General features: G+C 42.6%; 1 protein-coding gene across 3 annotated transcripts; it reads left to right on the top strand.

Annotated features, from left to right (window-relative positions):
* The first annotated feature begins 1,190 nt into the window (after positions 1 to 1,190).
* LOC138818217 (N-terminal Xaa-Pro-Lys N-methyltransferase 2-like) lies at positions 1,191 to 11,373 on the top strand. Of its 3 annotated transcripts, none has more exons than XM_070009204.1 (3): positions 1,191 to 1,271; positions 6,524 to 6,681; positions 7,477 to 11,373. In XM_070009204.1, the coding sequence occupies exons 2-3, from the start codon at positions 6,540 to 6,542 to the stop codon at positions 7,851 to 7,853; spliced, it is 519 nt and encodes a 172-aa protein (XP_069865305.1). In that variant the 5' UTR covers positions 1,191 to 1,271; positions 6,524 to 6,539; the 3' UTR covers positions 7,854 to 11,373. The 3 variants fall into 3 exon arrangements, with proteins under 3 accessions (XP_069865305.1, XP_069865304.1, XP_069865302.1); XM_070009203.1 differs by lacking the exon at positions 1,191 to 1,271 and adding an exon at positions 2,580 to 2,645 and having other exon boundaries at positions 6,432 to 6,681; XM_070009201.1 differs by lacking the exon at positions 1,191 to 1,271 and adding an exon at positions 2,586 to 2,645.
* The last annotated feature ends 1,618 nt before the right edge of the window (positions 11,374 to 12,991 follow it).

Raw genomic sequence — 12,991 nt, 5'->3', positions numbered from 1 at the left:
ACCCACAAGAAACATGTTTCCCCTCTACTTTGATTATAACTGCGCTCCTTTGTGGTCAGAAGGGTGCATCTTTATGTTGTATAGACCAACTTTTGATTGATTATGCTATTACTATTATTACGTTTCTATTCTCCTTATGTTTTCCTCCTATTTGCTGTAAATCTGGAACGTAATTTTCTCTTGTAAACATGTGACCTGCAGTTTTATTACTTCATTTGATCTGCTTTTTCTTGGCCAGGCACTTATTGAAATCATGCACCCATCAGCAATCCTCCTCATTTCCTTCCGTGTTCTGACTTTCCTCTGCTGGCGACATTCTCCGAGAGTCTGAGAGGGAGGGAAGAGAGACAAGGGCTTGCACACAGTCTATAAGACTGAATTAGAAAGACCTGTCATTTCCCTTTTAATGTCATCTAATGAAAATATTTTGTATAATAAGTGACCTTTGTTTTACAAAACATACTGAAGTGTACTTTTATTCACCATTCAGAAGGATACACGTTTTCTGAAAAAGGAATATCTTAAAATAATACCTCCTACATGCTTTTAAATTATAAAATGACACAGAAGTATGTGCATGTGTCTAGTAAACTGCCTGCTACAAACTAACCCCTCCCCCTCAATAAATATAATTATCTTTTTCTTATTTCATTTTCAGAAGATAGAGCTCAAGTACATTAGTGTTATAGGACTGTAAAGGTATATGGGGATTAGTCTTGCTTTCAAAAGACATGAAACAAATAATGACATCAATTTTGTGCGTTGAAGTAATGATTAGTGAGAACATGACTGTAAAGTATTTGGAGTTGGAGAAAATAATTCACTATCGAACTGGTGGGACTCTTTAGTCTATAGTTAGACTTGAGAGAGTGCAGTGGTAAGTCACGTCTATTACGCTATGTGGCTTATAGATGAAATCCCGCCAACATGCAAATTCCCAAGCCGGAACTCAAACACAGGTCTACTCATTTCAAATGGATGCCTTTCCTCCACAGCACCAGTTCACAGGCTTTAAGAAGAAATTCAGCACATGATGAAGCTGAATTTGTTCTATGATGTGCATATTAACAACTATTAAAAATATTCCATTTGCAGTAAAATTGTATGCCTTAACCAGCCAAGTCATCAACGGTGAGATGCAGTTCTATGCCAGAGCTAAACTTTTCTATCAGGAAGTACCGGCCACAGAAGAAGGCATGATGGGAAATTTCATTGAGCTATCCAACCCAGATATCCAGGCCTCTCGTGAATTTCTTAGGAAATTTGTCGGGGTGAGTTATTTAACTGAAGCTTGAGAAGAGGGTCGAATCCTTGCAAACACTGAGCTCCTGTGTTTCTCGGTTGTCACTTCAGCCACTTTAAAGGTCTTTGTTCAGGAAAGAGTGGAGGCTTGAAAGCCTGTGGCCTGTTTTGAGATGCTCAGAAAGGCAGGGCCTCATCCGATCTCCGTTTGGTCTCTCATGTTCCTCGTATCAGCCAGTTTGCCTGCTTCAGAGACAGGTGAGCAGCGAGGCTGTTACTATCTGAAGACTGGGAAAAGCCCTCTTTTAGAGTTTCAGCGATAGCCAACATCGATGGCCCATGAGAAAGCATGCTTTGTTTTGGATCTTGAGTTGATTTATTGATTTTTTCCACAGCGCAAACCTCATATAGTAGGAAATTGCATGCTTATGTGGGGTTTAAAAATAAAGGACGGCATAACACCTTAGCATCATTATTTTATACAACGTTCAGGTTTCTCTTGGAAGTATACGATCCATGTGTAGTCCTGACTTACAGGGAGTCTCTACTTTTTACTTCTGGGTCATAAAAAAGCAGTTGAGTATAAGAGGCAAAGCCTTGGGCTCTAAAATCATCATGGTTCATCTGTCTAATGTATAAGCAAACCTGGGATCGTTACATAAATGCGTTAAGCTACAGTCTCCTCACCTGTGATTATGGTCTGACACAGTCTGCCACGTAGAACAAGGTAAAGATCAAATGCAACAACACGTTAGGTATCTGCTTTAGGGCAGGTAATTAGTATGCAACAAATCTAATTTACGTTATTACTAATAACAAGAGGCCATATATGCTACTCATTATATTTTAAGACACTTCATTTAATTGTTTGAATAGACAACCCCCACAACAAAGATGCTATTGATCTCACTAAAGATAAAACATTTCACAACAAGGTTGTGTTCCAGACCAATTTGCTTCATATTCCAGTTTTTCTTCGTATTGTATGAATCTTTTGCCTTTGCTAAAGTCTTTAAGATTAGGAGTTCATCTTATGCTGATAAAGGAAAACTATAACTATCTGGTTTTGGAGTCAGACTGTGAGTCTCCCCAGAAGCATAGTGTGAGGACAATCCTTAGAGCTGGTGACGGGTCCCTGACTCCCTGAAAACCAAGCCTGGCAGGAGAGAAACACCACCAGGATGAAATTCCCGAGGCCACAGTACCTGTCAGACAGAAGTTACCCCACAGGGCCTGGGCATCCTCAGGATGAGGACTGTAGATGTCCACGGGTCAGCTGACCTGAGTGGATTCCACAGGTCACATGACCTGAGGTCTTTCTAACTCAGTGCTGCTCATTCTAAGATGGCTGGTCACTCTGCACTTGAATACCAAGTCTCATTGGTTCTTCAAAATTCTTCCAGGTAAGTACTTTTATTAGCTTTGTTTATACAGTTATGAAAACTGGGGCTTAGAAAAGTTTAGGAAGCCGTCCATGTTACAGCCTAGCAAGAGAAAGAGCTAAGACGTAAGCCGATCCCAAGCACATATTTTCCCCCCATGACACAGAAAATGTCCTGCTTTTCTTTTCTTTTTCTTCCTTGTGGACCGTGGCCCTCAGCTCTCCTCTCTTCTGGCTCAAGCCGTCATCCCTGCTGGCCGTGGTCAGGTTGACTTTGATCCTGAAGCATTTCAGAAGCTGAGGTAGAAATCCAGCTGTCTTGTCACTCTGTGGGGAATGCCGGCTGACCACAGGGAGGCCGGTCAGGCCCGCCCCGCAGCGCGCCCACAGACCTGGGAAAGGAAATAGTCTTATGCTTGCATGTTTATATTGGAAAAGCAGCAGCCTGCTCCTTTTAAATAAGTAGGAGTTCTTCTTAGTAGACAAGGCTCATTGTAAAGCCGTGACCTCTAACTAAGTACAAACATGGTCTTTTTTAAGGAATGATATTTTAGTACTTTGACCTTAATAATCTGCTAAATTAGTATCTAGGTCAAGAAACAAGGAGTTAGGGAATATGAATATCTGACATGATTTATTGTGTCAACTGGGAAAAGGCAGATTGTTTCATTTAAAGTTTGCTTTTCTGTCAACACTTAGCGACATGGGACAGGGGGGAAAGCAATTTAATCGAGTTGTAAATGCATTTACTTTAGCAAATATACAAACGGTACCACCAGCCTATCTGATAACTCCCAGCAGTTTTAGATTACTGGTGGGGAAAGCGGCAATTCATAAAAAGTAATGAGGATTTGATGTTATTTATGTTTTGATATTTCAAATCTTTTGTAATTTCAAAACATAGATGAGAGCGATGGCGAAAACATGTAGCTCTAACTTGTTACGTTCCAAGGTTTTTACACAGTGGCACAGAGCACTTTCAGTTCACTTTTCAACTCTGCTGAATAAGCTAAAAATAATATTCTTTAAAATAAAACTTACAGGCTGGGTGCTGGTGGCTCACGCCTGTAATCCTAGCTATTTGGAGACTGAGATCTGAGCATCACTATTCAAAGCCAGCTTCTGGGGAAGGAAAGTCGGTGAGACTCTTATTTCCAATTAACCACCCAAAAGCTGGAAGTGAGAGGTGGCTCAAGTGGTAGAACACGAGCCTTGAGCAAATAAGCTAAGGGTCGGTGCCCAGGCCCTGAGTTCAAGCCCCAGTATGGGTGGAAATACACACACACACACACACATACACACACCACACAAAACCATACAAACAGAATTGAGACAAATAAGATGTTAGTATTTTATGTTAATCCATAAATCTAAGATAGTACAATAAATTAAAATGAAAAGAACTAAAATGCTCATCTTGAAATGACACATCATGTGTAGTTCTAACCTTATTGATACAAGGGGCATCAGATTTCAGTATATACAGCTTGTATAGCCAAGGGTCCAAGATGTGAGAGATCAGCCTTTAAATACCCCTTCTAACAGGATCTGCTTGTGAATGAGAGATTAAAAAAGAACAGAGGGGCCAGCACCAGCATATAGGAACCAGTGCCACCTGTGTAGAAGGCAATCGATGGTAGAGCGCTAGGGAGCACTTGGGAGAGCCTGGCGGGTTAACAGCATTTGAGGGGAAGGCATTTTTACTTTCAGATTGTAAATAGCAGTATTTTCAAAGAATAACTCTCATCACACATCACACATCTAGCTCGGCAATAAATCCTACCTAGAGTATGGGAATCTTCAAGGCAGGTTTGTTTTATCTCCTGGGGAACTCACTTTTTAGTATGAAAGAGCAGGAGCTTCCTGAGAATACCGCGAGGGCTGTCCGGGCACTCCAAACAGAGCCGCTACACATTCATCTGCTCATCGGTTAAGAAAAATACAAAGTTCCGTTGCTACTACCTTCTTAAAAATCACAAGGCATAGATCTCTAAGGTGTCTGCTTTATGGTCCATTGAGATTTTCATGGCCAAGTATTAAAAATTATAATGAGTATGTCTCATCGAGCCTATACATATTAGTAAAGTCATTTCTAATAGCTTAAAATTAATTTCCTTATGGTTTCTCCGATCTTATAAGTTTACTCGGACACGTTGGGCCTTGCAGCATTTCCAATGTAAACCTTTATCCTCCACCTTGCTCTGAATTAGTTGAGTTTCAATTACAATATTTGAATGAGGGAGGCATCATATGATAAGGAGAAATAAGGCACACAAGGCATGTGCTTCTCTTTTCTATACTCAAGGTGGATGTCACTAATCAATCATAGATCCTTCACCTGCTGAGTCTGAATAAACGACTTCTTTAAACTAGCATCAGTCAGATACTACTGAGGTGATCAGATTTGTCACTTGAGGTGACATTCCTAACATACAGCTGGCTTCGGATTCCCACAGTTCCTATTCTACTACCGCCATTAGCTATGTAATAGTAGACAACGGCGTTTTTTCATCTCCAAAGCAGAAATTATGACCATCATCTTGTTGAGTTTTTTATTACATAAAGATCTTGCTACGTATACATATTTGCTTATCATTCTATTTAAAAAGGAAGGCTATCATTACTGCACTTTTTGTTCTTCATTGTACCTTTCTGGTATAAGGAAAACCTTTCAAATGGAACAGAAGACAGATTTTTTTTTGATGTGTCTTTTTTCCCACGTTTACTTTTGATCCTTATCTCTTTTTTTTAATCCTTAGATCCTGAGAAATCAAGAGTAGGCTTTTTCCTTAAGATCTTGATTTGTAACTTTAAGGGTCTTGTTACTCCAATTTCTAGCACAAAACCTATTCAGCAGCTACCCCAATTATGACCAAAAAATTTAGATACACATCAGAAGTGTTTTTTTCAAACAGTATAGAATCAACTTTGAGAAAGTTTGCATTGACTAACTCCTCCCTGACCTCTACCTCCCATCCCTCCCTTGTGACTACTGTGATACACTGTCTTTAAAAAAGAAAAAAAATACTTTCAGCAAGGATGTAGTTTTGGGGAGAAAGAGCAAGACACATGTTTTGGTATAAAAAAATGAGGCTAATAGCGGAAATTACCCTTCTTACACATGAACATGCTGAGAACCATCAGGACCTGGCCTGAAGGAACATTCTAGTCAGAAAAATGGAACAACTGGTATTTCTCAGCTCAGAAGTATTTACTCCACACAAGAAGAGTAAATAATTTAGAGCCTCCCCAGATCCAGTTTAGAAAAAAACAATGCAAGTCCAATCATCCCAACATGAGTTGGAATGTTTCCGTGAGTTTTTAAGGAAAGTTTAAAGCTTAGACTCTCCATGCTTGGATCCCGTCCTCTCTTCTCTCTCCCATTTTTCACAGAAAGTCATTACTGACGGTGCTGGTCCCTTGGCTGTGAACAGAATCCAAATTGCAGTCACGGATGTTTTGCTTTCATCGTTGCAAATAACTCATTTCTTGATGAGAAAGACCAAGTATTTAAAACCAACACTATCTGAAAGTTAGTTTGCATTTTTAAAGATGCACATTTGGAAAAAGAATGTTCAATAGCACAAGAAATAGTTGTATATTTTTTGAAAAGGTAATTTCTGTTTCATAGCTAGGTTGTTACAACCGATATTGACTCTATGTCGTGTGAACTTAAATTGTGGGCTTAACATGGCACGTACCACGGTCTATCACTGACCCAGATAAGGTTGATTGAAGGGCGGCAATCAAGCCTGCCAGACTCAGGGGGGTCTCCACCCGGAGTGGCCCACAAGCCCTCTTTCTCCAGGGCCCGGGGAGAGCCGGGACCGACTGCGCCTTGGACTGCGGCTCTGGGATAGGAAGAGTCAGCAAACACGTCTTGTTGCCGGTTTTCAACAGCGTGGAACTGGTGGACATGATGGAGCCGTTCCTCCTGGAAGCGCAGAACTACCTTCGGGTCAAAGGGGACAAGGTGGACAGCTACCACTGCTACGGCCTGCAGGAGTTCACGCCTTCCAGCGGGCGGTACGACGTCATCTGGATCCAGTGGGTCTCCGGTGAGTCCGCGCGCGCAGGCGCAGCGCGGCGCCTCCCGCGTCCTAGCGTCGGTGCCGGAGGGGGAGCGGGGGGAGCGGGTCTGGGCCAGCGCGAAGCCAGGCGCGGGGGCTCGGGGGAAATTTCCAGCAACGCTGGTCCTCGGAATCCCCCCCCTGACGTTGACTTTGGGAGGTGCGGTTCCCGCGGGAAGGGGCGGATCAAGGGCTTTTGGACCCACAGCAATTAGGACTAGCTCTTATTAACGGGCTGGTCTTCTGGCTGACATCAACTGTCAGTATCACTAATGTTTAAAGCAGCTTATCTGTATGCATTTGATTTGATTTGATTTAAGTTGTAATGATTGGGACAGCAGTGAATTCGATTTTGGTGTTTTTTTAGTGCGCATGTGTGTGTGCATGGGTGTGCATGTGCGCATGGGTGTGCATGTGTGCGTGTGCGTGCATGTGTGCATGTGTGTGCATGTGTGCGTGTGCGTGCATGTGTGCATGTGTGTGCGTGCGTGCATGGGTGCATGTGTGTGTGTACGTGTGTGTGCGCATGTGTGCGCACTGTGTGCATGTGTGCGTGTGTGCATGTGTGTGCACATGCGCATGTGCGTGTGCGCGTGCATGTGCATGTGTGCGCATGTGAGCATGTGTGCACATGTGTGTCTCCCTGTGCATGTGTGCGCATGTGTGTCTGCGTGTGCATGTGTGTGCATTGTGTCTGCATGTGCGCATGTGTGCGCGTGTGCGCATGTGTCTCTTCCCTGCTCACCCCTCTTTCCCACCGTCTCCCCTCTTTGGCCCGCGCAGGGCACCTGACCGACAAGGACCTTCTCGCCTTCCTTTCCCGGTGCCGCGATGGGCTGAAAGAGAACGGCATCGTGGTCCTGAAGGACAACGTGGCGCGGGAGGGCTGCGTGCTGGACCTGGCGGACAGCAGCGTGACCCGGGACCTGGACACCCTGCAGAGCCTCATCCGCAGGAGCGGGCTGGCGGTGCTGGGCCGGCAGCAGCAGGACGGCTTTCCCGAGCAGTGCGTCCCGGTGTGGATGCTCGCGCTGCGCCGCGCGGGGGGCCCTGGGCCCGGGGGCCTGGGCCAGGAGAGCCGGACTGGGTGCCTGTCCTGCAGACGCGAACAGGGGGACGGGGCCCGAAGGGTGACTGAGAGGGTGGGGCACCAGCTGTGAACAAGAAAGCCAAGGGAGTGCCTGGAGTTCAGCCCAGCTACTGGCAAAACAGACAGACAGACAGACAAGGAAGGAAGGAAGGATGGAAGGAAGGAAGGAAGGAAGGAAACGAAGGAAGGAAGGAAGGAAGGAAGGAAGGAAGGAAGGAAGGAAGGAAGGAAGGAAGGAAGGAAGGAAGGAAAGGAGGGAGGGAAGGAGGGAAGGAGGGAAAGAAAGAAAGGAAAAGAAAGAAAGAAAAGGAGAAAGCAGAGGGATACAAGACAGGTCTAGAAAGGATTGATCATAAAGTATGTCGAAGTTTATACTAATGATATAATGCATGCACTTTGATATGCACACATTCAGATAGGCCCTGACTAATAATAAGATGTGCTGTAATGAGACTTGGGTTTTCTAAAAGATGGAGTAGAACACCAGGAAAAGTGCTTAAAGAAGTTGTTTGTGGACACCGAAACTGTACAAGTAAGTGTGAAGACAGGAAAAAGAGGGAAAATAAAGGAAAAACTCTGGAAGACATAGGCATACATGTTTTCTGAATAGGACTCCAGTGGTCCAGCAAACTAGGGAAAGAATGGCTGAATTCAAATTCATATTTGAAAGTTTCTGTGCAGAAGAAGCAATTGCCAGAATCAAGAGACAGCCCACAGAATGAGAGAAAACTCCATGACAGATATTCAACAGATAAAGCAATAATATTCAGAATATACAAAGAACTAAAAATTTAAACAGCAAAAGTACAAAGAACTCAATTAAAAGTCAGCAAATAAATTGAGCCGACAGTTCTCAGAACACATACAAATGGCTAATGCATACCCAAAGAAATGTTCAACATCATTACACATAAAGCAAATGAGAGTCAAAACCATACTGAGATTTCATTTTACCCCTGTCAGAATGCCTGAAATAAAGAAAACAACAACAAATACTGGCAAGGAGACAGGAGAAAGAATCTTCATACACCGTGAGAATAACTACACAACCACTATGGAAATCAGTATGGAGGCTCTTCAAAAAGATGTACCTTGGGGCTGGGAAGGTGGCTCAGTGGTAGAGTGCTTGCCTTGCATGCTCGAGGCCCTGGGTTCGATTCCTCAGCACCACATAAGCAAAAAGAAAAAAGCCGGAAGTGGCGCTGTGGCTCAAGTGGTAGGGCACTAGTCTTGAGCTGAAGAGCTGAGGGACAGTGCTCAGGCCCAGAGTTCAGGCCCCACAACCGGACCAAAAAAAAAAAAAAAAGATGTACCTTATGACCCCACAACATCACTATTGGGCATATGTTCAAAGAAAAGTAACTTATATACAAGAAAGATATCTGCAAATCATGTTCATTACAGCAGTGCTCACAATAGCCAAATACAGGGAATTAGCCGAAGTACTCAACAATTGATGAATGGATAAAGTATTTATCCACGGAATATTACTCAGCCACAAATAAAAAGTCAGTTATGTCATTTGCAGAAAAGTAGATCCAGAGAGCATCATGTTGAGTGAGATAAACCAAACTCAAAAAGCCAAATATTGCATGTTCTCACTCATTTGTGGGTTTTAGACCTAGAATGATGATAATGATGATAATGCTAGTAATGGCAGTAGAATTTGAATGTCAAAGGGTGACCACATGGGACAGGATCAGCAGGAGAGGGGAGAGGGTAAGGAGGGAATACTTAGGAGTGGAGAAGATCAAAGCACATTATGTGTGTGTGTTTATATATATATGTATATCTCATCACACACAGATACACACACACCCATCAAACACTGTTTGCAAAAGAGGGAAGAGAGAAATGGGAATATGGTGGAGGGGAGTGAATTGCTTCAAACTATAATGTGTGCGTGTGTGGAAATACCACAAAGAAACCCCTCATATTACAAATGTATGTTTAACTGAAAAATTAAAAACACTGTTCAAGAAACAGACAAAGAGAAATTATACTCAAATTCAATACTGCCTTGTCACTAGTAATTTATATGATAGAGTAGCCTGGGACAAACGGGAGAAAATCTAAATGGGCCCGTTTCCTGATGCCAGCTACATTATACTTCCTGTCTCTTCCATACTACGAACATCTTCTCTTCATTAAGGAAGCCTCGTGGAACAACCTTAGGAAAACAAGTCTGTTCATTTTGCCTTTAGCCTTTCTCTTGGCAGAAAAAGTACATGGTTTCACTTACTATTTCGGGTCAAGGTTACTACCCGCTGATGTCAGAGGTATGTGATGTGATTCGATAACAGAAGCCAGCATTATGGCGATGGGAGATGAGGAAGTGTCACCTTTCAGGAGAAAATGCTGTACCCTGAGTTTCAGCCTGGAACATTTCAGTAAATGCAATGGATAAGTCTAATTTTAGGCACTGTCTCACGGTGGCAGAGCCTGAGCTGACTTGATTGAAATAAATATCCACTGGAAGGAAAAAAATCCATCAAAGGAAGTAGACAAGGAAATGATCAGACTGCAAACTGAACTTGAACTGCAAATGTAATGCGTGAAAGGTGTGATGAAAAATAATTAAAAGGACAAGCTTAATCAAATTTTGATTAGCAGAATATGTAAATATAATCGCTATTTTCTTTAAGGCATGCTGATGTCTCCACGTTGATGCACATGTATGTGTTTGCTATGTTTTGAGTCTTCCTTAAAATTCAAAGAACCAGTGTAAGTAAAGACTGACTACTGCATGTGGCTGTGTGATCACCGTAACAGGCATATTTCCAATCTATACTTCTAACTTAAGAGCAAAACAATTCTTATGAAACATTTTCTGCCTTGTAGCATTATCTTCGTAGTATCCATCGTCTTTGTGCGGGGAGATTCTGTCAACTTCTGTGCCCTGTCTCCTTCCAGATGCTGAGAGCACTCATTGCAGGGTAACTTGAGAGAAAGCGAGTCAGAACCGTGGGCAGAGCAACTTGCAGCAGCGAAGTATTACCAAACAGACCGAGGGTGACAAAACAAGGATACTCACCGTTTCCTTATCTGCTTCCTATATGCCCCATTAATCACGAGGTGTCATAATTACCTACTGACTTAACATTTCATCAATTACACCTTCGGTTTCTTGAAGAAGTCTCACGGTTAATGTCTCATTCTCTGTCATACATCTTAGTATGCTCCAGGAACTCAAATTTTGGTTGAGAGTATGAAGGACGATGTTAAAAGTGAAGACTGAGGGTAGTCTTGATTTCTGGGATTGTCCTGCAGGAAGCGAAGCCAAGCTAAAAACAAAGGGCTACTAAGGATCCATAAGCACCAAGATGTCCAAGATTAGTCAAAATATCAATTGAGCCATGCAAGTGTCAAGAAGCAGGAAATGCTCAGAAATATGAAGGCGAGGAACTCAGAAATCAGGTGATCTCCAGGAGATTGTAGTAAGATTAAGATCCTCAGGAAAATTTCTGCCTCTTTAGGGATCTTGTTCTCTTTCTTTCTTTCTTTCTTTCTTTTTTTTTTTTTGGTTGTTGTGGGGCTTGAACTTTGGGCCTGGGCGCTGTCCCTGTGCTCTTCAGCTCAAGGCGAGCGCTCTACCCCTTGAGCCACAGCACCACTTCCTCTTCTTTCTCTTTCTTTCCCTCCCTGTCCCCCACCCCCACTTCAACCCAAGGATCTTACACTCCATGATGTCATTGAGTACTTGATAAGAGAGATGTGTTAAACATGCATGAAGGTGGGCTGGGAAGGTGGCTCAGTGGTAGAGCGCTTGCCTTGCATGAATGAGGCCCTGGGTTCGATTCCTCAGCACCACATAAGCAAAAAGAAAAAAAAGCTGGAAGTGGCGCTGTGGCTCAAGTGGTAGAGCGCTAGCCTTGAGCTGAGGGACAGCGCCCAGGCCCAGAGTTCAGGCCCCATGACCGGACCCCAAAAAAAAAATGCATGAAGGTTACAAAAAAAGCAACTCCTAGTTCTCATTAGTTTCCCACTCCACAACAGATCCAACAAAAACTAGTTAGGTTCTAGGTGAAGTTAATCCCTCCGTGGGCGCTGACTAGAAGCTGAAGGGATTCACCTGCACTTCACAGATGAATTAATTGCACACATGCCTGTAATTCAGAATGAACTTTGGAGGACCCTATGGTTTATACAGTCCAACGGGTGTAACCTTTACCTACCTCCTCTTTGAAGAACCTGAGCATAGAAACAGACAAAATCCTGAGAGTAAGTTTTCTACAATTGATACTATTATTTTTTAAAAAGGTTCAAAATGAATAAGGTCTTCCCTGTGAAAGATGATCTGCTTTGTATTACAGACACATTTTGCTCCCATCTCCTTCCCCCCCCTCCCCCACTGTAGTATTTCCTGGAACTGGCCTTTTTGTGAGTCATGTATTGGGGAGAAACCTATGTCTGATATATTCAGCTGCCTGTCATGAGTAATTAAAACCAGTTGTGTTATTGCTTTCTTTAGTTCAAGCTGACTCTTTGATGCTTTGGTGTCCATGCCAAAAAAAACTACCTTGTATAATCATCAGAGGCCAGTGTTTTCGCAGAGTTCACTGAAACTGATTAAGCAAATATGTGAAAAATAGTTTAAAAAATTATCTCAATTAGAAGAGTGTGTATATACATGCATTTAGACTGGGGGTGGGGACATTTGAAACAGTAACTGACTTGCAAAGTTAGTGATTTGGTGTCAGGGAACTGTGTACCCAGAACCTTTGCACATTTATTTGGTTGGCAGGATTTGCCGTTTTTGTGGTAGGACAGATACCCACGTCTGCAAATGAATATACAGAAAATGTCCAAGGATCTCATGGCTCATGAGAAAGACAAACACAGACATCATAATTTAGAACAAAAAAATTAAAAGAGTGGTGTGTTCAGAATTAACATATAGGAAAGATTAACCAGCTCCTTCTCTGGGATTGAAGGAGGCTACACAGAATTATTTAATGTACCTATTTTAAAATTTGAGTACATGCTATGTAGGCTAAAGCAAGGAATAAAACCCAGGGTTTCTGTCCTTATGAATCTTGTAAGAAAGACTGAGATAGACAAACATAAATATGCACATCATTTTCATGTGAGCATGTGGTAAATTTTTGGAAAAAATAAGCAAAATAGGCTAAAGGAGACTATGATTTATGGGGAAAGACTGAAATTTCAAAGAACGGTAGGCACTGTTTCCATTGAAGAAGTAACATT

Source organism: Dipodomys merriami, unplaced genomic scaffold, assembly GCF_024711535.1.
Source record: "Dipodomys merriami isolate MVZ:Mamm:240054 unplaced genomic scaffold, mDipMer1.0.p SCAF_72, whole genome shotgun sequence".
Taxonomy (NCBI): Eukaryota; Metazoa; Chordata; class Mammalia; order Rodentia; family Heteromyidae; genus Dipodomys; species Dipodomys merriami.
The sequence above is the reverse complement of the archived record's forward strand: the minus strand, read 5'-3'. Positions and strand labels throughout refer to the sequence as shown.

What these genes read in the sequence shown, in the direction of transcription:
- LOC138818217 (XM_070009201.1), top strand. Translation starts at nt 2,587, where the DNA reads ATGGCTGGTCACTCTGCACTTGAATACCAAGTCTCATTGGTTCTTCAA. An exon ending in GTTCTTCAAAATTCTTCCAG is followed by an intron (nt 2,646 to 6,523) that starts GTAAGTACTTTT and finishes GGTTTTCAACAG; the next exon opens with CGTGGAACTGGTGGACATGA. An exon ending in CTGGATCCAGTGGGTCTCCG is followed by an intron (nt 6,682 to 7,476) that starts GTGAGTCCGCGC and finishes TGGCCCGCGCAG; the next exon opens with GGCACCTGACCGACAAGGAC.